The sequence below is a fragment of the Cyprinus carpio genome, chromosome B1, assembly GCF_018340385.1.
Source record: "Cyprinus carpio isolate SPL01 chromosome B1, ASM1834038v1, whole genome shotgun sequence".
Lineage (NCBI taxonomy): Eukaryota > Metazoa > Chordata > Actinopteri > Cypriniformes > Cyprinidae > Cyprinus > Cyprinus carpio.
Window position 1 is genome coordinate 9721751 of NC_056597.1, and position 25426 is coordinate 9747176.

The 25426-nt window shown below is 35.9% G+C and overlaps 1 protein-coding gene across 2 annotated transcripts in view; it reads right to left on the reverse strand.

Moving 5' to 3' along the window:
* The window catches only part of nr3c2 (nuclear receptor subfamily 3, group C, member 2), a 71931-nt gene extending 47302 nt beyond the window's left edge, over positions 1-24629 (reverse strand). The window contains exons 1-2 of one of the 2 annotated variants that reach the window (XM_042716515.1): positions 24404-24629; positions 17919-19701 (exon numbers count right to left, since the gene is read on the reverse strand). In XM_042716515.1, coding sequence (XP_042572449.1) covers positions 17919-19701; positions 24404-24422 — 1802 coding nt within the window. In that variant the 5' untranslated portion in view covers positions 24423-24629. Of the gene's footprint in view, positions 1-17918; positions 19702-24232 lie in introns of both variants that reach the window. The other variant, XM_042716516.1, reaches the window with a different exon arrangement.
* Between the last annotated feature and the right edge of the window lie 797 nt (positions 24630-25426).

A 25426-nucleotide genomic window follows, 5' to 3' on the forward strand; every position in this document is an offset into this window, starting at 1 on the left:
TTCATGTAAAAAAAAATTATAATAATAATAGTAATATTTATTTGTCTCTTACAAAATAATATTATCTTAATACACACTACATTTCAATGGCTGTCACTGGAGTAGCAGGAAGTACAGTATAATGGTGTAGTTAGGAGTTAGGACATCTACCAGCTGGGCCAAACTGGAGAAACCGACCAAACAAACTCTGTCTTCCCATGTTTTAGTTTCTCTCTCCCCTTCTCTGCCCTTCCCTTCCATCTACTTTCTCATTGCATGCTAAAGGAGTGCACAGCACAAAAGAGCCGATTAAAGATGGTATCAACTCTCTGATTGGTTTACATGGTAATCTGCAAACAAACTGACTAAGATGGAAGACATGAGATCAGTGTAGAATGCTTGTGTATTTAACCTGTGTAACCTCAAATTACAAATGCTATGGAAAGTTTTTGGCACAAAGCTCAACCAATGCCATGAGTGTGGGTTGGGGCTTTTTCTGTTTGTCCAACAACAGTGTTTGAGAAACCTATTTGCAACAATCATTATTTTTACAGTTACATTAGCGATGCAAAAATAATACACTTCAGATGTATTATTATATAACACTTAAAGCATGTTATGTTTGGTATTTTAGCATGAATTCTTCTACATCCAAGTACTGATATTTCAAAAACCTTAATATTTTAAAATGTGGATTAATAGCATTCTCAGTTACTTTATCGGCATGTTTCAATGACATGCCAGCAGATGGGAACAAGTAACTGTTTTATGAGTAAGTCACTGAACCATTCAGTCAACAGAATCATTTAAACATGCTGATTCATTCAGAAACCAAACAAGTGACCAAACTGGGTCACTGAATTATACACTTAACCAGTTTGTTGATTCAAACAGGTTAAGTGATTCACTGATTCACCCAGCAACTAAACACAATATACTGTGTTCTGCTTGCAAATGTTTGTTTGGATCTTTGTTACCTTTGTTACACAGACAAGTTACCTGTCAAAATTGTGTCTTAAATGTAAGTAACTTTATATTAAAGGGCATTTATGCTAAATTCAATTTTAAATGTTCTTTGAACATAAATGTGTGTTGGCAGTTTGTGTGCACAACCATCCCATTATGATAAAAATCCACCAGCTCCTTTTTTCAGTCCCCATAAATCATAAGCAGTGTCTCAAAACAAGCTGTTTGCAGAATCCATAAAATGTGATGTCACATTTTACAGGCCCCACACACGACTGTTGACGGACACTGCCGTATTTAGCAGAGACCCCGCCCTGAGTCAGCCACACACAATCCGCTGATTGTTTTTTTGTTTTTGTTTTGTTTTTTGGCAAAGTATCTGAGGTACGAGCTATAAAGACACATCCCTATTCTGGAAAAGGGGGTGGGGAGCAGCAGCTCATTTGCATTTAAAGAGACATGCACAAAAACTCAAATGCGACTTATATTACATCTTGTAAAATGGGGCATAATAGGATTCCTTAAACAATATAATGATATACATTCTGGGGACACCTGCGACTTATATTACATCTTGTAAAATGGGGCATAATAGGATTCCTTTAACAGTTTATTGAACTTTTTTATAAAAGCAATATGACTCTTACAACCATGCTGTTAGCCGCATGTACGGTATGTAGCAAACCTAATGCTTATTTATGTCATTCGCATGTTGGTCTTCTATATGAATATTTTAAAAAATATATTTTTTGTGGCAATCAACAACAGCACATAAAGAATCTTGAGCTCACTTTGTCTTGCATCACCAACGTTTCTGGTTTGCGGTGCAGTTGTACATCCTACTATTATTTTTAATGAGACCAGACATGGCAAACAGAATGGAAGTAGTGAGTTATAATGCCAGCACCTTGTTCAGAAAAAAAGTGTGTGTGTGTGTGTGTGTGTGTGTGTAAAAGGCTTCTAGTCTGAATGAGTGACAGATTATAATCTCATTTGTGTGTGAGTGTGTGTGAGTGTGTGTAAAAGGCTTCTAGGCTGAAGGATTAATTCCACTCTGTTGCGTTCCTCCTTGCTGGCTAATTAGTTTGCTCATACCCTTGATAACAGATTATAATCTCATTTCATAGTCATTCCAGTGCTGCACCTAATCTATTCCTAATCTCCTCAAACACAGTAATCTAGACAAACACGGCAAGCCCTTTCATGTGATAGGTATCCAGTACTCTCAGAAGCCAGTCTTCATACGGCCCATTTTACTGTGATTTGTGCTTAGAGTCAAAGGAAATTAAATATGACTTATTGAAGGCCGAGTGCAGCTTCTTTCAAAACTCCAGTGAGGTGGATTTCTTTTTAGGTCAAGTGAATAAATATTGCCTCTGCCTAGCATACCTTCTGAGGAAAGAAAGTGTAAGGCTAGAGAAAGTTTCCTTCCAAAAGTTGTTGAGGAACCGGTTTCAAAAATGTGATCTCAGCACAGGCGAGGAAGGAGAAAGTCGAGGCGCTTAACAGATGGAGATAAAAACAACACAATTGACACATCAACAAGCGCTCTGACACAGTGCTGCAGCATCTTTCTGTGGTTATATAGCCCATCCCCCATCTTTTCCTGAAGCCCTTCATAACGACACAATGGATTTGAGAGCTTAAATGTCAGTCATCAGATCAGTGTCACTCGCATTAAGCGTCCTAAGCACCAAACAATACATATATAGGCCAACAAGTGGGCCTCACTCAATCCAATTAAGTGCAATGAATGGAGACTCAAGATATTTGAGATTTGTATTTTCATACATTAAATAACAATTGGCCCCACTGGAGATTTGTGCAGCTATTTGTGTGGGCTTGGCACATCTGGAGCCTGGTAGCATTTTTATTGAGAATGTTGTGCATGGTGCATTTCTGTCAAGGCATGTAAGTGACTGCAGGTGGACCAAAGCAATCAGACCATGTCTGTTTCCTATTATGTATTGAAGGGATACAACTGTCATGGATCACTGCAGGTCTGTCATTCACTGTGAAAATGATTTTTAAAAGTTGTAATTAAAGTAAATGTTACTGGAGTATGTTTTACAAGACACTAGTATTTTAGTCTTTCTGCTTCAAAATCTAAAAATATTTAATTCAGTTTGTTACTTGCCATTTCATTGTAATTATTTGCCACATTTTCTATTACCTTCTAATTAAAAATGGTTTTAATCTAAACATCCTACACCAATTATATTTCATTATTCAACACATTTGAAAACTTATTTTGTTCCACAAAAGACATGTTTTGAATGAGATGAGGGTGTGTGAATTATGACAGAATTCCTTTGTGAGTGATTTATCTTTTTAAGGAAAGGACAGTCCTTTTTGGTTGTTTGTGACTGACTAATAAATAAAAAATAAGTGATATTGTGTGATTGTGAGTGTAGGGATGTAGTTTAACATCTGTTAAAAAAGACCAGTCAGAGTGGATTATCTACTGACTTTGACCTTTATCTATGCATGACATTGTATAATGTTGTCAGACTGTTGTTGTAATTCTGTAATGCATGCCTTCCACTTATTTACAAAAAAATAGCCATAGACATACAGTAATCTATGGATGAACAGCAGTAGTATAGGCACATTTCATCTCTAGCATTCCATCTGTTGAGCATTTGCACTTGATCTAATCTTGTTAGTGCAGATTTAATGAACTGAAATGCCCAGATGGTTGCTAAAGAGAAATGCGAATGGTCTGATTTGCTCACATAAGGCAAGGATAGCTGGCCATACTCTTCATTTCTGGCTTAATGTCTTGTTGATTCTATAAATAGACAAAGTATTTACCACACAAGTTAGTTAGAGATGACTTAATCTGTGTCAGTATTGGTCGTCTATGAATAGTCGTGTAAAATGTGAACCTTATATATAGAGATGCACTCTCTAAAAAGTCATTCTAGAATGTTTTTTTTTTTCTTCAAAAATTCAAATGTAGCTGTTTAAGTCATCTGGTGAAAATTCCAGATTTTTTTCATTACTCGATATATTGTGCAGAAATACAAAATATCGCAATAGTTATATATTTAGTACAATTATCGAAGATATAGTTTAGTGAACTTAAAAATCTGAATGCATCGAAGTTGCCTTCGACTTTCAAATTTTCTCTAATACTTTTATTCACAAAGAATGCATTTAATTGATCAAAAATGACAGTAAAGTCATTTATAATGCTACAAAAGTTTTCTATTTCAAATGATTTCTGTTCTTTTGAACTTTCTAGACATCAAAGAATAAAATGAGTGCAAAAAATAACAAAAAATAAAATGTGCAAAAAATAATAATAATAATAAAATGTGTAATTTGTACTGTATTTTATATATATATATATATAATATATATATATATATATTATCTATATATATATATATATATATATACCAGAATGCATCCTTGGTGAGCAGAAGAGACATTGAGAAACATTAAAAAAATCTTACTGATCCTAAACATTTGACCAGTAGTGTTCAACAAACCAGTGCTGAATATTAGTTTTTGCTGTGGTATAAAAATTGTAATTGATAATCATGTATTTTAACTGGCATTGACAGCCCTAGTCAGGACAACTCAAAGTATATATTAAATAGCTATCTATGCTGCACAATGTCATGGAATTAAATAGCATTATTGAAAACAGATGCTGAATTTGTTGGTCCCAAAGAGCTACCATAAATTCTTACTTCACCATTGACTGAGGATAAACTAAACTAAACTGCTCCCTCAGCTCTTTGTTTCTGCTTTCTACTCTCAGTTGCGAAAAGTTACTTTCACTGAGCCATATAAATCAGCAATCTTTCAGTGGTATGAGTTTAATTTTTAAGGTTTCAAGGGTGTTATTCATCTCTTTGGAGCAATAAAGAAATTTCCCTCTGGCTATCGATGATTGGTCTGTTGTGTAAATCAGATCATCGCATTTATATTGCCATCCTAATAAAAAAAGGATAGCACACAATGTCATATAACAATCACTATCATATAGAGCACCTAGATGTTCCATCTCTGTTATACACCATCTCTGTTCCCATACTTAAATGGTTGACCAGTGCAAGATGCCCTGCAGGACACTAGCAGTAATGGAATGATTGCAGAGTAAAACTTCTAATAAATTTGTTTCCTCTCTTCTCAAGTACAGGCCAATTACCTTAATGGTCTACTATAATATCACTTAACCAGCATCATGCTGCAACCACCCCAGTGAGGAGACAATTAAATATAGCCATATTCCAAAATCTGGAGCCTATTACCGAGATCATATTATGTCTCACTATTCACAGCAATACAAACTCTCATTTTATTTGGCTGCTAATTACTTAATCATGTAATTAGTATATGTAGTCTTCCAGTAAAAATGGCACAGAATTATACAAGATTATACAAAATTATACATTTAGTTCCATATTTTATAAAATTAGTTTGCATAATTTTGATTAAATTGTTCTTGTGTGTATCATGAATCTAACAAAATTTAGTGACGCTTATGCTTAAAACTGTCATAATGAAATTTAATTATTACATATAATTATTAAGTAATGAATTGAAGTATTATTTTTATTAATTATTAAATTATTATTATTATTATTTAGATGAAATTTATATAATTCAGTTTATTTAAAATAATTTTATTTTTCTGTATTTTTCTGTTTTTGTGTCTTAGGTAAATTTATGCTGCTTGAATTAAGATTACATATTTTGGTCCCATTTTATTTAAAGTGACCTTAACTACAATGTACTTATATTGAAATTAATCATACAATGCACTTATTGGTTACATACACGTTTTGTATTGTACTTATATTTAAAAATATAAAAAACCTGCATGAAATTACATCTGTAACTAATTTCTGTAATTGCATTTATAATGAAACTATTGACCCATCCCTTACACCTTAACCCACCCTTATACAGTACCTACCCATACCACCAAACCTGTCCCTAACCTTACTCGTACTCGTATCCCAGCATTTCGTAATACAATATGAACACAATAAGTACAATGTGCTTATTTTTTAATGCAAGTACATACTAGTTAAGGCCACATAATATAAAGTGGGACCCATATTTTTACTGGAAAACAAGAAAAAAAATACTGATTATGATTTATTTATTTTAATGATGTTACAAAGAGTTTATTAAATGCATGCATTGCTAACAAGACATGACCTTATTCTTGAGTTCTAGTGTACTTTAAAAACACTTTCTGTCCTGAAATTCATCACATGTGGAGCATTAAAAAAATGAAGCTTATCAAGGTTTTTGGCACCACTAAACAGTTGTGACATCCATGGCTTGACAACAACTGCACTGAAAGAGTTAACATTGTGAGAGAAGAGATCATGCCTAAACAGCACACCAACTGCAGCAACTATTATGTCTCAAGTGCGGCGTTAAGTGCTAAGGAGAATTTTTAAGGGCTCCCGAGGGACTTCAGACCCTCCCACGTGATTCCAACATGCCCTCATTTCCAGTGCAGAAGATTCTCAGGGAGGATCGAGACTCTTCAGCGTGCTACAACCCTTGGGCAAAAACTGACTCCATAATATCTAGTGAGTCAGCATTCGGGCAGGGAATGGCAAATTCCAAGACTTTTTTTTTGTTTGTTTTTCATGGCATCCTGTCACTACAACCACTAATAGCAGGTGGAGTAAGCCTGATTATCTATGAAGCCCCTTCTCAGGCCTGTGTGTCTTTGCCGATGGTCTGTGTTTTCCTGGCTCATTACAAAGGAAGTTAGTTAAAGTCATTAAAAACAGCCTCAGGTTCAAAAAAGAGGCACTTGATTAGACTCAGCGTGTCTACTCTTAGCTCCCATGCTAGTGAGGTGACTTTCATTTTCTTTTTACCTTTAGTCTTAATACGGCATCATATTTTATGATGCCATACTCAAGGAAGATAAAGAGTTTAGTAACACACAGGGTCATACATCCTGAGGCCTTGGCTGCTCCAACTCAAAGTATAAATAGTGTCATTCACACGCTTTGCTCTTTTGCCCCATATAAAAATTAAATGCAGTTTTGTGTCCCACTGAGGATGCACCAATTGGATTTGTGCATGTCTAATACGACCACAAAGAGAAATCTAATAAACATTATAGCACTGCAGAGAAAACAAGAAGATACCGGTTTGTCTAGCTTTGTCTAGCTGAGGTTTGCGAGACAAATGTGATATTATCTGAACCTCTAACATGACATAGTGCACAGCTGAGAGTCTGTTTGAGAATTAACCTGCAACTGTGAATCCCTGTGGTTTTGAAGTACTGTAATGTGCCAAATGTTCTGCTTCAATAGCTATGTTTTGTCATTATGAAATTTGGTTTATGAGAGAGCTGTGATGCACTGGTAGCAAGTTCATTTTTGCTGACTGATGGAAGTTTTTTAGGAAAGGTCCACAAGTTTGGTTTTTTAATTTTTATAGGCTAATTAAAAAAAAATAAAAAATTCTGTCATTATTTACTCATGTTCCCCATATGACTGACTTTATTTTGTGTAAAACCCAAAGTGAATTAGAAGAATATCCAGGCCACTCTTTATGACTCATGAACTGCAATACAAAGTCTTTTGAAACTCTATAATAGTTTTTCATTACAAACAGACCAACATTTAAATTGCTGTTTACTATAAATCTTGACATTTGCCCTCTATCCAGCTCTTCTTCTTGGTATGTTAATAAAAGTTAATAAGAGAAGTAGCGATGTCTGGTTAATTTACAAGATTAACAAATCTTCTCGATGAATCAAAACAAGTCTGAATGAGTCGCTCATGAATCAAACTGATCTGATTCTTTAATCCACTGACACAATGGTTCGGTTGCAATAGTTAACAGACCACTGGAGTCGAAGATTGGCAGTGAATAACAACTGAAAGCTATTATATAACTTTAGAATACTTGAAATATAGTGCATGAATCATATGGCCTACATGTACAATACCTTCATGCTGTTTTTGTGGTTTTTATCATTAATTCACCTGCATTTCGAAAAGAACAGCAAGGATATTCTTCTAAAAAATAGTTTCATAGAAAAAAAAAGTAATACAGGTTTGAAACAACATGAGAATAAATGAGTAAATGATGACATACTTTATTACTTTATTTCTACTGTACATTAAAGATGGATCCAACCCAACCATTCCCCCATGTGTACTGGCAAACAGACATGAAGAATGGTTTTAGCGCTCATAAACCACCCTGACACACATTCCAAAAACCTGGTGCATGCTTTTTAAATATCGGAATGGAGGAAGCATTTGAGGCATGTTAAACATGTCAATAACAACTTGAACAGAGTTCCTTCTACTTCTCAAAAGACTTTAGCTTTGCCAAACAGGGCTTTGCAACAAAGTGCAGGCGAGTAGAACATGCTGGCTGTGGGAATACAAAAAGCATTATTCAGATGACTTGTGACATCAATAAAGTGGGTTAATGGGGAGGCTGGACACCGTGAATTGCTGTAAAAGCAGCACTTTTTGTCCCTAACCGCCCAATCGTTTAAAGTAGGCTGATGAACATTGGTGGGGATTTGACCCAACAATTACCCCATTGGCCTTGCTATTGCTTTACAGAACAAACGAGGAAATCTAGGTCATTACTGCAGCCTGGGTGGTAAAAACTTTCCTATTTATAACCAGTGGTAATTGTATGAAACAGACGTTTCTGATGTAGTGCTGTCTATACTCATGCTCAAATGTAATACATGTACATATATTACATTTCCATATATGAAACATATTGTAATATGAACAAAAACATCTTAGAAATTGGAACAATTTCATATATTAACATATATATCTAGCCTATGTAGATACATATGGACATATAGTATATTCCATGCACTGTACGTACAACATGTAATTCTAAAACTGGTCAGTATATGTTAATAATATATAATGAAATTACAAAAAATTATTACAAAAACATATATAAACATGCAGATTTTTTGTGTTGTGTATATGTTGTTTTAATAAAGTTGCATATATAAATAAAATATATATTGTTGACATTTATGGTTGCTATATAAAAATCATACAGTACTATATAAAAATCATCATATAGATATTAACATACACAAATTTTACTGTGGGGATGTTATATATGTTATAAACATATACATCTGCTCAGAGAATGCACATATGTGAAAATGATATATCTCCTTATAGGTAACATGGTAATATAGGACAATATGTCATATTGCATTGCCATATGGGTATGTTTTTAAATATCAAATATTAAGCTGTGGAATATTCTGTCCTTGTAGGCTTTTTTTAATGACGGAAGTATCTGCATGATCGATTAAAACACCTGGTATCTGAGTATCATATTAAAGGTATAGTTTACCCAGAAATGAATATTCTGTCAGCATTTACTCTCTGTCATGTAGTACATAACCTTTATGAATTTCTTTGTGTAACAAATAAAAAGACATTCGGATATATAAGTTAATACAATAAAAGTCAGTGTGGGTCAAAGTGTTGTTTTGAACTCCACTGACTTTCATTGTATGAACAAAAACATTCTACAAAATATCTTTCATGTCCTGCCGAAGAAAGTCATACATGTCTAAAACTGCACAGTAATGAATAAATTATGACAGGGTCAAATACTTTATTTTATGGTCCAGTTCTCACTATCAACAAACCATTTACTGTGACTTTTGGCTCAATAAACTCCTAATTTGCTGCTTATTAATAGCTAGTAAAGTAGTTGTTAAATTTAGGTATTGGGTAGGATTAGGGATGTAGAATATGGTCATGCAGAATATGTGCTTTATAAGTATTAATAAAAAAACCAAATACTAAAAACAGACATGTTAATAAGCAACTACTTAATAGTGATAATTGGTCCATGTACTCAAGTGTTACCTGAAATATCCCTTTAAAGGCTTATTTGTATGTGTGCACTATGTATGCTAAGTAAATACAAGAATTTGCAATCCATGCAAAAGCTGAATGGTCCTAAATATTACTTTACTGTCACACAACAAGAATGAAATTCTCCATTTGAAGATGTAGTCATAAGCAAGGTATTACCAGCAAAGACTTTCCCTCCCTAACAGGTCAGGAGTTTTGAACTGCTGTTTTTTTTTTAAATCACACACTGTGGTCTCTTTTTTTCCAGAGTTGTTCTCCAATGCTCCTACTTTTCTTTATTCAAACAAGGGTTTTATATCTAGAACATTCCATTCTGCAAGGGCACAAGAGACTGGCTGCTTAATTTCCTTAAGACAAAACAAACCGCCACACGTCTCCCTCTCTTTGATTAGGCAAATACAAATCTCACATAAAAGACAGAGTGCCTGTCCCTAAATTACTGATGACAGTAGAAACAAAGGCAGGCAGTAAACAGAATATGAACTTGGCCCAAGTACAGTGTGGTGAAATGTGGAGGTTTGGCATACTCAGCCCCGGGCAGCCTCAAAGCTGTGTATCAGGTGTGCAGAAACAACACAACATAGCCACAGGCTCTGAATACACTCACGAGTATGAGGTTCAAAATACAGGTGTTAGTGTTCAAAACAATTGCCATAGACAGAAATCCCTATTGAGATGTTGAGACCTACTTTAAACCATGTACAGTCATAACTATATGTATGTTATTCATCTTCATTCATTCTTCATATTTATTTGTTTTAATTATTATCTGATTATTTTAAATATGATATTCCAAATTGCATGGAGGCCATTTACTACCTCAGGGTTAAAAATAAAATTGTTTAAAATAATAAATAAGTCATGTTGTGAAATATACAGTGGTTTGAAATTGTGTGAAATAAAGTCGTAATCATGAGATATAGTTACATTATAAGAAATATAGTCACAGTTGTTTTAAATAAAAAAATAAAGTCAAAGTTGCAATTGTGATATATACACTGGGTTTCAGTTGTGTGAAATAAAGTCGTAATCATGAAAGATGAATTTGCAATTGTGAGATTTAGTTACATTAAAAAAATACAGTAGCAACTGTTTAAGATTAGAAAAAAGTCATATTGTGAAATATAAAAGTTGCAGTTGTGTGTGATGTACAGTAGGTTACAGTACGTGACAAAGTTGTAAACATGACAAATAAATGTGTATTTTCGAGGTATGGTTACATTACGACAAATAAAGTTGTTAACTCTTTAAAATAAGAAATAAAGTCACACTTTGCAATATAAAGTCATACTAAAATATTAAATTGCAATGTGTGATATAAAGTCGTAATTGTGAGAAATAATTTCGCGATTGCAAGATATAATTACATTACAAGAAATTAACTGACAACTGCGAAATAATGTTGCAAGAGTGAGATATCAAGTCATATTGTAAGGTAAGGTCACAATTGGCAGGTTGCAAGCTACAGTACGAGAAATAAAACTGCAATTGTGAGGTATAAAGTTCCAGTTTCCTTACTATTTCCTTATTGAAACAGGCTCTCTTAAAACTGTTTAATACCTGTATAGATTCACATGTTGCTGTTTTAACCCCACATACAATTTTTCTTTCCTGTAATAGAAGCCTCTGAACCTCCTGCTGAGGTTTACTCTTGTATTTGAGGCTGCACTGCCGATGTGTACACTTGATATAGTGTCTTTTCTATAAAGTGCCATCTGACACCTTCCCGTGTCTTTTTACCTGCTGGTTCTGTGTGTCACTGGCTGTCTCCAGGGCATGCAACGCTTATTTGTGAACCCAGTGACTTACAGCTCAGTCACATCAAAAGGCTTTTCATTTTTATGGGCGCAACTCAAGACCCAACAAAGCCCAACGGAACTTGTGTTTGTTTCCCACAAATGAGATCAGAGGGAGGTGGGGGATCTAAGTTTACTTTCTACAGGTCACGTCTGATGCCACAGTGAAAGATTTTGAAAGATTTATCAAGCATACTAAAGTGTGAGTGTAGCAATGTAAAATGCACTTACAAAGTATTCTTGCTCCTTGCTTCCTCCTTTTAATTGAGCTTGACCCACATTTCAAGAGCTCAAGCTGAAAAATGATCATTCAAAGTCAAAGTGCTGTTTGATTAACGGCTTCCGAATTTTGTCAATCAATCCAAATCACATGCCTGATCGACCTGTTTTCATCCCCAAACTTAAGCCTCTTTTGACCATGCTTAAGCTTATTTTCTACAACTTAAGCAACCTACAATTTGACATGAATGATCAAGTTACTCTTTTGTTTGTGCAGTCATGCACAGCTAACAGCAGAAAACAGCAGCGCTGTGACTCTCCGTGAGAAGTATCAGAGGTCACATGACCTGCCTATGCAGCGCTTTTGATTCAAATGAATCAAAGAATGCATTCAAATAACACTCTGGATTGTTTGTGAAGTCTCAGTCTGCTTGCAACTCACTGCTTGAAAGAATTTGTTTGTATTCTCTACTGAATCCTTATGAGGAACAATCACGCTTCTGAATTCGTATCTCAGATCATATTCGTACATTTTTGGAACTGACTCACACACATTACAGATCAGACTTAAATAGTCAATTTCAGTACAATGGTCCATCTGCCTAGATGTCCGTATAAAATGTTTACACAATAAATTATAGTCACTTATATATAGAGACTTCTTAGTTAGGGTGATAGATACAAATGATTTACATCTTACTGTCATAAATTTTTCCAAGGGTTTGATGTATTATTTATTGTGTGGCTAGGCCACATGCTAGTAAATAATAGAGATCTTAATCAGTATGAAGGATTGGTACTGGTGTAATGTGGGTAGATATGCCAGGACTACCTTGAAAGAATCTGGCCCAGCATCAACAAATACTGTTTGAGGAAGAAGTTCAAATGAGGACACCCATTACAAACTCAGAATCCCAAGCATACAGTAGCTGCACTTTTAATAAAGTGCAAAGCATACTTGTGTGAGCTTGTGTGTGTGTGTGTTGGATTCAAGAGAATTTAACACCCTTTGCAATAGCCCAACTATTAATTTGCTATTGGCAATCAATTGAAGTAATTAGGCAACGAACTCATAATTTTCTACATGTCATCACACATCGTGATACACTATCATCGAAAAACAGAGACAACAAGCCAAAAGCATTCAATATTTACAATCTGTTTGTATTAAATATTTTAAAGTACATCAGACTTTGTGATTAATATTTCATTTGAAATATAGTTGATGTATATCATAAAAAACTGCCTGCAAACTTACTACTCTAAATCCGTACTCCAAAACATTTTCTGCGTCATATTAATGCATCTGTGGACTGCATTTTTTTTGGTACCGCTGGATTAATTATGTTTTATTCAACCACATTTAGGAGATTAGGCTACTTAGCACACTAGGTTAACCCTTTACTGTACCATGCTTAAAGAGATAGCGCAACCAAAAATAAAATGTTATTATTACTCATGTCAATATAAACCTGTACAAATGTATTTCTTCTGTGAAACACAGAACCACTGAATTCAGTTACCACTGAATTCCATTGTATAGACATTTCTTGAAATATCATCTGTTGTGTTCCTTGGAAGAAATGAAGTCATACAGGTTTGGAATGACATGAGGGTGAGCAAATGATCACATAATTTTCATTTTTGGGTAAACTAACTCTTAAAAAAAAAATAACTTTAAAACTTTTTTAAAAGTTAGGGAAGTGTTTAATAAGTGGTGAACAGGTGGCTGAAGTGATTTCCTGGGAGCCACAGGAACTCATAATGACTTCCTGCACAATTAAGTATTATAAGGTTTGGGATTATATTGACAGGTACAATTGCAAAGCAATATTGATCTCAACAGACATTTGTTACTCCCAAATAAGCAATTAAATAGTTCCCATCACTTTGTGCAGAACCCAGAGGAAAGTCTCTCCATACTCCCCACACTTCTCACTTACATTTCCCACTTCTGCTTCCCGTCACAAATGAACAGAGGTGTTGCCCCTGTCTGCAGCCCATCATACAGAGGGCCAGATTTTGTGAGGTTGGGATTTAATTGGTATATTAGTATCTTACCACGTCCAAATTTATCAAATTTACGCTGGCCATTAATTTTGTAGAAGAACATACAATTAAGAGCTCATTAGTGCTCTCACAGGGATATGCCCTTTCATCTGCTGGAGGAACATTAAGAGTTGGCCAAACTCCAGAGCAAAGACCTCTCTTCCTCCTGCACTGCTGCTTCCTTAACATGCCTCCTCTGGCTTACTCAGTCCAGCCATATGGAATTTTGCTGTATAAAGTATATTTATTCCATATATTATTAAGACATACATTCTTAAGACTTTAGACCCAACATGCTATAGGGTTTTATAGTTTTATCATGCTCCTTCAGTTTAAAGTAGCCCATATTTCTTGACAATGTAGTGGGTATCTATTTATTAATTTATTCTTTTTTATGACTATGCAATATTGTATAAAGTCTGTGCTTCCGCCTAATTTCAGCTTGTCTGCAGCCGTCATACAAAACTGCATGCATAAAATTCTGCACACAACATCCAAAGCTAAACCAAGTTTTTTAGAGTAATAATAATGTACTACTAATAAATAATAAATACAGTGAATTATATGTGTGAGTGTCCTATGTAAATGGCTTTTTCTCATTCTGTTCTGCTGCTCTGGGTAAGTGTAGTTTGAAACTCAATGAAAATGTCATTGCTAGTGGTGTGACCTGCTGCCCATTGCTATGTCGCATCACTCAATTGCATAATTTTGGTTAAAAAGGGATTTCCATTCCTCTCAGTTAATAATCATTGTCAATCTTCCTTATTGTATTCAAACAACAAATGGCTTATTCTTTCACTTAGCATTTTAATAAAATGCATTCTACTGGTTACCAGTCTTAACTAAATTGTAAAAAATGTTTTTCACTAATTCTGTCATTTCTACTTTATAACTATATTCTTTAGCAATAATTACATTCAGAGTGGTTCAAAAAGTTGTAACGGACGCATCACTGCAGGTTACCATTTTGGCAGCACTTTTTCCTCAGTGTATGAAAGAGAAAAAACAAAGGCAAGAAGAGATTTCCCTTACACTACCATGCACAGCTTGAAGGCACCAAACATTTTTTCTCTCCCCACCCACACTTTACTGCCTGTGTCATTTTCTCACTTGCTTTTCTCTTTCTTACTTTTTTCTGAGTTATAACATGTAATTGATTCAATAATGGCTTATAGTTAATGCTGATATCAAAGATCTCTGTATGCCAAAGGACTCCTATGACAAACCTAATGGCTTATGAAGGAGGCAACATAAAAAAAAGAAACATTAGAGAAAGACAGAGTAAACAAAAGAAAAGAGTGGAAACATACAGAGATATTGACTGACCAGGCGTTATGTGTGATGTTGAGGGCCAGCTGGGGCCGACGTGGCAGTGAGCCATCCCACCTCTGACTGTCATCTACTCTGACATTCTGGATCTCATTAGGATGAGGGTGACTTTGATCCTGTCAGCAGCGATGTGACTCCCACTATATAGGTTGCCTTCAAAGTAAATTGCTGTATCATTGTAACTTTCATAGCTTGTTATCTATATTTGTAGTCCTTTTTACTCTTACCTGACTGACATCCTCCTAGAACCTGAATATTAACCTTTCAGTTACAAATGGAAAAAGAATGTTTTAGATCAGCGCCTCTCCTACCGCCTTCCGCTTCTGTCACTCAGTCATGGTTATTGATTTAAACTCGGTGACAGCATAGAACCATTGAGAAAGAGAGAGAGCGGAAGATAGCGAGAACATCAGAATTTTGCAGTGCCCCAAAGGCAAATTATTATGAGTGTCGAGGTTCTGGGTAAAAATAAAAATGAATTTCTCTTGATCATAGATAACCCTTGTCAACTTGTTTACATGATTGTGTGTGTATATATATATATATATATAATATATATATATATATATATATATATATATATATATATATATATATAGGCTACGGTTAAAAGTTTGGGATCAATAATTATTATTATTATTTTTTTAATTAATACCTTATTTAGCGTTGATGCATTAAATTGATCAAAAGTGACAGTAAAGACAATTATAAAGTTACAAAAACAAGAATTCTATTTCAAATACATGTTGTTTTTGAATTTATCAATGTTTCGTGGTTTCTACAAAAACATTGATAGTTGAAATGTTTCTGAAACACCAAATGAGCATATTAGAATGCTTTCTGAAAAACCATGTGACACTGAAGACTGGAGTTACAATGCTGAAAATTCAGCTTTGCATCACAGGAATAAATCTTAAAATATACTGAAATCGAAAACAGTTATTTTAAATTATAATAACATTTCACAATATTTCATAAGGCAAGAAAAAAAATACTTCTACAGCATTTATTAATCTTGGTTAATATTAACATTTCAAGATGAATAAATTAAAATTAGTAAATTTGAAATTACTCACTTAATATGAACAATTAAAAATTAACAATAATAAATATACTACTTAAAAATATCTTATGTATAAATAGTACATTTTTAAATGAACATTAACCTAGATTTAAAAAAGAAACGCTGTTAAAAATACCTTTTTAGTTCAAAATTGAACCTTAAATAAATCCTTTAAAGAAATAAGTATTTGAATAGGATGCCTGCTTGACCACATTCCTTATAACCTCTTATCCAAAAAGAACTGTACAAAACATTAACAATTAAATAACAGTGCTATGTAATGCTACGCCAATCATAAACTTAAATAATTCACTGTAGCCTAGTAGCCAGTCAGAAAGGACTGCTTCATAATAGATGGTGCTACAGTGGTGGGCTCAGCTTGAATCCACTCTCTTAAGTAAACAGATTTTTTATTTTCAAAGGTCTGCTTAAATGACATATTCAAGGCAGACTCACTATAACTCTTTAGCCAAAAAATACATGACAAAGCTACAAACCTAGAGACAACTGACATATTTACGCTCTCTTGTTAGCCAACTTACCGTTACATTATTTCCTGATATCATTAGGGTGGTAAAAAAGACACTATTTTGAATGAGTGCTTGGCTGACTGTTTCAGAGGACATCTGGGATGGGGTGAAAATCATTAGCTATACTGCTAGAGCTCGGCTAGCTGTAATTGCCTTGTCTCAGAATAGCATCAAAAGAACACATTCTGAATATCACTCAGTTAACTCTGCAAACATCTGACTCTTATAAAAGTTTTGACTGTCAGATGGGATATGCTTTATAGAACTGTTTAGGGCTTCCTGCACTTTGCAAGCTTGTTAAAGAAATTATGCAACCGTATAATTTATAGTCTGGTAAGCAAACATTTATGACTTCAGTAACTGGCGAGGATTTCCTAAGGCCCACTGCAGTTGATTCAGTGTTCACATGGCAGTGGCTAAAGTGGACAAGGTCACAAAAAAAGTTGCGTCCTCATGTTAATTCTACACTGAAGCACTGCTTTAGAAATAATCAGCTTCTTGTCTCAAATGATTAATTAAGCAACTCGCTGTCTTCTTCTATCCCCCCCATTGTTTGTTTAAAAGCCTTTCATAAAAACTGCTTGTTTATCATTGTTTCGGAGAGAAAGGTACTTGACCTACCATTAATTATGTATGACGCTGGTGCATAAATGACTAGACTAAATAACAAGACGTATTTCTTTGCACAAGATCTTCCAAGGCCTTCTGATAACAACACAATAAGTTATGTTCATGTTCACAGACCCAGACAAAGTTCTGATAAGAAGGGAACTTTGCTTCTCTCCTATAGTGGAGCTTAGTAGAGTGAATGCCCTGCAGTGTTGGGTTGAGATCATGTGCTGGTCAACTTCAATTTTAAGTGTAGATTTAATGTACCACAAAAGCGGTAAATCCTTCCCAATAGAGTGGAGAGGATGTTTCGAAGGCAAGCCATTTGTCTGTCAGTTAATCATATTGACTGGGAGCTTCCAGACAAATACAATTGATTTAGCCTAATTTTAGTGAACTGTCTCCATAGTGTTTGTGACATTTGTTTAATTCTCACGTTTTTGAGTATAAAACAACACTACAACACATTAATAAAAACTCCCTGCGTGTGTCTTACCTTTCCAAGTTTTCTGTAAGGCAGACAGAGCCTGGATAGCCATCCCCTCTGGCAGAGAGAGGCCCCTGTGACAGGCCTGGGCGAGTTTTCCACGTCTCCATTAATCCAGTAACTGGAGAAATTAGATTCAACAAGGGGTTCGTCTGGTCCCTCAGATTGTGGCGTGAAAACGACATTGTTCCTTGCGCTCCGATCTGGTAATGAAATGAATGTCCACCTGAATTAACGCCAACAATAGCCGACGTGGGCACATTATTATTCTCTTGGTAATAGCTGCCATCATTGGTTTCCTGTTTAATCCCCTTAGGCAGGCCATTATTAGGAAACACACCAGGTTCATAGTTGCCATTCAGAGACGAAACAGGAGGTCCCAAGATCCCAGAAAGACTATATTCGTCAATATTATCCCTCAAAGACAAGTATGTGGTCTCTGTAGAAGGAAAGCAGCTTAGAGAGTGCTGCGGCTCTACAAACTGGAGGTTCGAACAAGTCACCTCTCTGTTCGGCTCTGTTTTAATGTGAGTTATGAAAGGAGAATGTGGCATGGAGCTCTTGCTGCTGCCTAGGCACAAACTCCTGTAATCAGTGCCAGGTTCGTTTTTTATATATTTGGCCACTCCCATAGCATCCAAGCCGATGTTAAATATTTCCCCATCCACATTTTCTACCTTCGGGAATTCGAATGCCTTGAAGTCGTGCTCTCGGCTCTCAGGACTGTTGACATCATTTTGAACAAGGCCCAATCCACTGGGAGGGCTAGAGACCGAGAAGCCCCTGGATGAGTTCCTGGGACTGGACATGGTCATGCTGCCAACGGTGGGTGGACTGGAGATGGATGGTCTAATATTAGAGGTATTGCCTCCATATGTTGTTGGGCTTGAGACGGATGATCTCATGTTGGTGTTACAGGAAAGCGGTGAGCTCACGCTACCTATGCTATGAGGGCTGGAAACTGGAGACTTTATAACACTGAGTGGACTGGCCAGTGGAGGTGACCCCACCATGCTGGACTTTACAGGGCTACAGGTGTTGGGACTGGTGTGTTGACCTTGGGTCAAGTTTTTGCGGGCAGAAGCCAGCGAAGGACAATCAGAGTCAAAAAAGGTGGGGCTGGTAGTGGATGACACCATGTTGTGTCCAGTAGGACTAGACATGGGTCCAGACCCATCAGTGCTGCACGAAAGAGCAGTGGCCAGTGCAAAGGGCACTGAGGCAGAGACCACACCGCACTCCTGAGGGCCACCATTGGGTAGCTGTGCTCCAGGTGGGAATGAAGTTGGGGGAGCTTTCATCTTTGGACTCCCAGTCTTTTTGGACTGGCTGTCTTCAATTGCTCTCCCACAAAGAGGATACAGTTTCTCCGGGCTACCCTGCCCTCCTGCAGTACCTTGTTGGGCAAAGCTAAACTCTGCCTCCCTGGCAGAATTCATGTACAAGCCCATAGACTCAGCAACTGTTTTGGAGAGCTCCTTTGAGTCTGTTTCCGACTTGCGGTTGTGGAAGGAGTTTTTGAAGGAAGGAAAAGGTAACGGTTGATTCTGATTAACTCTAAGCATTGTTGTCTCTGTAGTTTTAAAGTTGTTGTCCTTGCAGGCAGACGGCATGTTAGGGGCATTGCTCGAGTTAACAATATCCATGAGCACATCGCTGTTTGTCAAATTCTCTTCGGCAGAACTGCAATACTCCATGTTATTCGGCATCTGTGCCCATTTGTTTTCTGCATTTGCCCCTTCGCAGTAACTTTGGTATCTTTTAGTCTCCATACCTGGATCATTTGATAAACCTAATGGACCAATAAATTAGAGAATAAATTTCATTACTCTGACTGTCAAACCAAAGTGCAAACATAATTATTATTCATTACTGGTTTCATTTGTCTATTTCTGAAAATTCATTACAGATATACTTATTTCCGTTTTGTTATTACAAAGAAATGTATCATTTATTTATATGTTTTGTTGGGCTTTAAAACATCTTACCACACTTTTTTGTATATTATTTATTATTATAATTTTTTTTACAACTATGATATGTGAATCCACTATAAATTACCAAATTTGTAAATTAACTGTGAAAGTCTTTGCTTTGAGCAGTGCTGGATCCTGGCACTATGGAAGCAGATTAGACTCAATAATAATTCAGACACAACGCACACATGCGTATCCCAATTCACATGCATGAAACCCAATTCATGTGCACGAAAAAAAAAAAAAAATATATATATATATATATATATATATATATATATATATTCACAAAAAACAATTCACTTGCACAAAATAAGAATATTCATACTTAAATATTCAAATACATTTCACAAATGCAAAACCCAATTCACAGACGTTCAACTGTGTACAAAAAATTTTAATATTTAAAATTCATGTGTTCATCATGGACTGTGAATGTTTGAATCGCCCTGGATTTGTGTGTGCATTTTTGAGACTTTCCTGGCAACGAACTCTTCCCATGCGGGACACTCATACTCTTTAGCAAATCAGATTTGAGCATGGCGATCGACCAATCATAACCCGCTGAGGGCGTGCCTACCTGGATGTTACGTCATCAGCCCGAGACCACGGTTCAAGTCATAGTTCAGCAGAGTAGAGTTTTGTGTAGTTGATTGTTTCATTTCAGGTAACTAGCCTTGTAAAGGTGTATTGTTTTATCTTTGCATGCTTTCTTAAAACTTGGAAGTAAAATCGGTCGTTTAGTTTCCAGAGTGTGTTATGATTTAATATCGATCGATTCTTATGTTTATTTAATAAATAATCATTATTCACGTGGATACTATACCAAATTAAGATATTAGATTCATAAAATAAGGTTTTGACTGATGGGACATGTCGTGAATAAATAGACGATTATGAAAATATAGTTTTTGGATATTTTTCAAGCAGTCTCTTGTGTTTTTGTTTATTGAGGACATGAAAGAGCTGTCACAGCAGAGCTTGTCTTGTGTATAGTCTTTTGATGACACGCATTCAGCTGATGATGATGTATGTAATAACATGCACACATTGGAAACCATGTACATTTCATTTTAGTCTGTTTATGCTGCAAATACTATTTATTTCAGAACTGTGAGGCTGATGATGTTCAAATTGCAGAGACAACTTGTAATGGTTAATCAAAGTAATATAATGTGAAAATATAAGTAAATAAATGTTGATTACATTAAGCAGTGAAGACATAAAGGTAAAGTTCATAAATTAGATAAAGATTAATGTGAAGGAAGAGGCCTATAACTAATCCAGATGTTGTGCCAAAGTGTTTAAATCTTGAAAAATGCAAGGAAAACAATTGGTATGTATAATTAAACACTGTTTCACAAATGGTAAGTACAAACACACCGTTATTCATACACTGAGTTCTTGTGAGGTCTATTCATCTTTATATAAAGCTATGATGATGAGGGCAGGGTCAGCGCTAAGTGCGAGCTAAACATTGGCCACACACCGTTGCTGAACAAAAACAGGGCAATGTGTAGATTTCTTTCTTCATTTTGGACAATATATGGGACATTGTGGCTAACACAAGACAGCTGCATTTTTGGCAACACTATCTGTATTCATAGCAGCCGCTGGCTTACACTGGTCATGTTAACGAATGTGTCTAAACGACTGATTTTACTTCCAAGTTTAAGCATGCAAAGATAAAACAATACACCTTTACAAGGTTAGTTAACTGAAATGAAATGATCAACTGAACAATCCCCTGCCGTGACTTGAACTGTTGTCTCGCGCTGATGACGTAACATCCAGGTAGGCATGCCCACAGTAGGTTATGATTGGTCAATCAACAGGCTCAAATCTGATTGGCTTCAGATTTCGCTGTCAGGAAAGTCTCAAAAATGCACACGCAAATCCAAGGCAATACACATTCACAGTCCATGATGAACTCGTGAATTTTAAATATTCAGCATTTTTGTATACAGCTGTACATCTGTGAATTGTGTTTTGCATTTGTGAAACGTATTTTATGAATGTATATTCTTATTTTGTGCACATGAATTGGTTTTTGTAAATATATATTTTTTTGTGCATGTGAACTGGGATACGCATGTGTGCATCATGTCTTTTGCATGAATTGTTATTGAGTCTAATCTGCTTCCATATGGCACTGCCTCTGCAGACATCAGGAGCAGTACTCCACATTCAAGGTAGTTTTCATGGAATTCACTTGCCCTCTCACTGAATATGAATTGTGACCTAGCAGGTAACTTTTTTCCAAGCAAATCCCTGTGCTTTACTTTGCCGCACTCTCTAACTTCAGCTGCTATCTGTCTGCACCATAAAAAGTCCTTTACCTGCTAAAAGACAAAAATGTAGGAGGGATGGTAATAGGTCAAGTTCATAAAAATGTGCCTCTGCCCTCAAATACTGTACATCCACGCACATACAGTTCTATTATGTTCACAGAGTTAATGGCACTGTACTGTCAGGCAGTCTCATTACTGGTGATAATCTTTTGTATTTATTATAGTGTATAATAGAATGTGTCATTTCTTTGTTCTTTAATCCTTTGTTTATGGATTATTATTATCAGCAGTAGTATTTTATATTTCATGAAAAGTAGAAGGATATAAAATTACTTATCTCCTGTACATTATCTTTGAATATATGTTTATCTAACAAAAGTGAATCCTTCTGTCCTTCAAATGGCAACGATACAATGTAAGGACTCATTTTAGCAGTTACATTTAGTTATGCTAAAATGACAAATGTGTGCACCTTCTGAATTTCAAAATGCCCTGTAATTAATTCATCTTGGTGCTGGCAGCCTAAACAGACTTCCAAAAAAAAAAAAACTGTGGATTGAGACTTACAAAGCAGAGATGGCGTCAATGCAAAAAGAACTGGTTTAAATCTGAAAACAGGGTGCAGGATTTAATGCAATGTGTATTTGTTCAATTTCACGTATGTAATGGTTTTATTTATTTATTTTAATGGCTTGGGGCAAGTAAAATTCCCACACTGTTGACAGCACCAAGAGAAAGCAAACCGACCACACACACGAGCATTAGGGGAGGGGATGCAGACGCAATAGAACCGCTGTGAGTTTAAACTGTCAATCATGTACAGTACATACAGACTTCTTTCACCATCTATACTAAGACTAGAACTGAGCTGTTCTTCTGCAGCAGCATATAGCTCATTAGGCATCGCACTTTTAAAAACAAAGTCGTATGGCGATGACAGTGCTGCTTTAAACTTTGACGTGGGTCGTTGGTTTCGGTTTGTTTTGTTTTGTTTTTCTCCCTATCGTCTTCTTCCCACGATACCGTACTTTAGCGTGCAACCACTGGACAGAAGTAGACACACTGTCGCCAAGAGTTTATCACGCCACTCACAGATTGGTCCCGTCGCTCGGTCAGTCTTTTATTTATAAGCTTTGTAGCCACAATATTTCTGCGACATTCTTTAAAAAAGTCTGAATTACGAACTTGCGCTTTGCACATTCTGTAAAAAACTTAGTCAACTTTACGTGTAGGTTCGGATGCGTGAAATTTCATGCTGCATTGCACAGCGACCTCCAGGATGATGAATGTGACGCAGTTGTTTCTTCTGCAAAAGATTCCCTGTTTAAATATCCTTGTGATGCACTTTATTCATCACATGACGTCACGTGAATCAAGTATGCTTAAATATGTGGAATAAATATGCGGGAGGTTTGCATGCATTTTCACAATAATAAATCTCATTCGCCAGTGTTCGTACTGTATGTGAACATCACTCGCAATTATTGAGTCCCATCTGGCTGAATAAACTTCAGTTGCACTCAACTCTAGATGCTCTGACTACTTGCACACGTACAGTAAAGACAGGAGATGTTAACGTTACGCGAAATAATAAAGCTTATATCTCGTGAAGAACTTTGGTATAACTATTTAAAACATGTTGTAGGCTAAATTTGACGGAAAGCGCTTGCAATATCGATGCTTTAAACAGTATTCGCTTACATAAATCCTGACTGCTGCGAGGATTTAGTTAGTTTAGCCGAGAAAACGTCAAAACATGTTACAATGTTACGCAAAGGATGTTACTAAATGATACATTGTTGATTGAATTATTATACACGGTTGTAATTTATATCGTTGATGTTCTTGCTTTCTGTTTTTTTTCTTTTCTTTTAATTGCTTTAAAGTGCATGCACTTCATGCACAGCACAGGGGTCCTGTTATGTGAAACATCGCTTGTCACAATTTTGCAAGTTTTAGACAAGTTTTAAACGCTTTGCATTTGCAATACCTCATACATAGAGGACCGCTCTGTTCTCCAGCGATATAATGATAAAATAATATTAAGACATCTTACCGTAATTACGACATCGAATTGTGACAGTTATCTCTACTGCTGGTCATTAGTAATCCAATGCACAAAACGGAGAGAATGACACCAAACAGTGGCGTTAAGTTGTGTTTAGAAGTATTCCCAGTGTTGCGACTGCTTGCATGTACTAGTTTCAGTTGTGACAGCTGAACGCACCGCACACTGCCGCGCGCATGACGCGAGATCCTTAACGACAGCGCATTACGCGTTCAGCGGTCATCAGCGACTTCACCGAGACGTCCTGTCGTTTGTTTTCTGTTTACGCGCACATTGCTACTAGATTGTTGAAGGCGCCCAACTGAAGACTAATACAAACAGCGGAGGACTCAGACAGACTCGCGTAGCGACGTCACTGTGTGCACATGGACCCTCCTACTGCAATGAGAGCTCGAGTGGGAGGGGGCGATGGGTGCGCTCAGGTATATACGGTTCTCCGTCCAGAAGTAGGGCAAGGTAGTTTGATTACGGAGACGCTAACCTGTGCATCTAGGACAAATGGATGTTCAAACATTAAAGTCCGTGACCTTACTTGTGAAATGTTACTCGGTGGTATATAAAACTAGATCGTTTAATCGTGATTTAGTTTAATTAAGCCATGCACTGTGTAATCACAAACCTATTAAACAAACTCCTAATGCAGAATAATAAAAAGGTGTACATATTTAAAGGCTAGGAATGCAACTATAAATGTTGTCATCTGCACAAACGGAGCACTGAGCAATGAGTCAGCACTGGATTGATTAGGCATTATATGACAAATTGAGTAAAGTATATACATACATACATATATATATATATATATATATATATATATATATATATATATATATATATATATATATATATATATATATATATATATATATATATATATAAAGTTTTGGTCCCCAGCCCCAGTCATGTCATCCTTAAGTGGTCTCTTAAATTTGTGTGATAACCTGAATTCTAAAGTAAGATAAGCAAAAAGATAGTTGTGTTATTTAAATATCTTTTCAGGCAAGTTGGATCTTATGATCTTGAATGTAGTTAAAAGCTCCTGGATAAAGCAGTTGTGAATGTCCTTTGGAAGTGGTTTGTGTGAATTTTTGGCTTGAGATGATCATGACCATCAAAACTGATTCATGTGCTGTCACTAACTTTTAAAATAGGTCTATGAATATATCTTTCCTAATTAAGCAT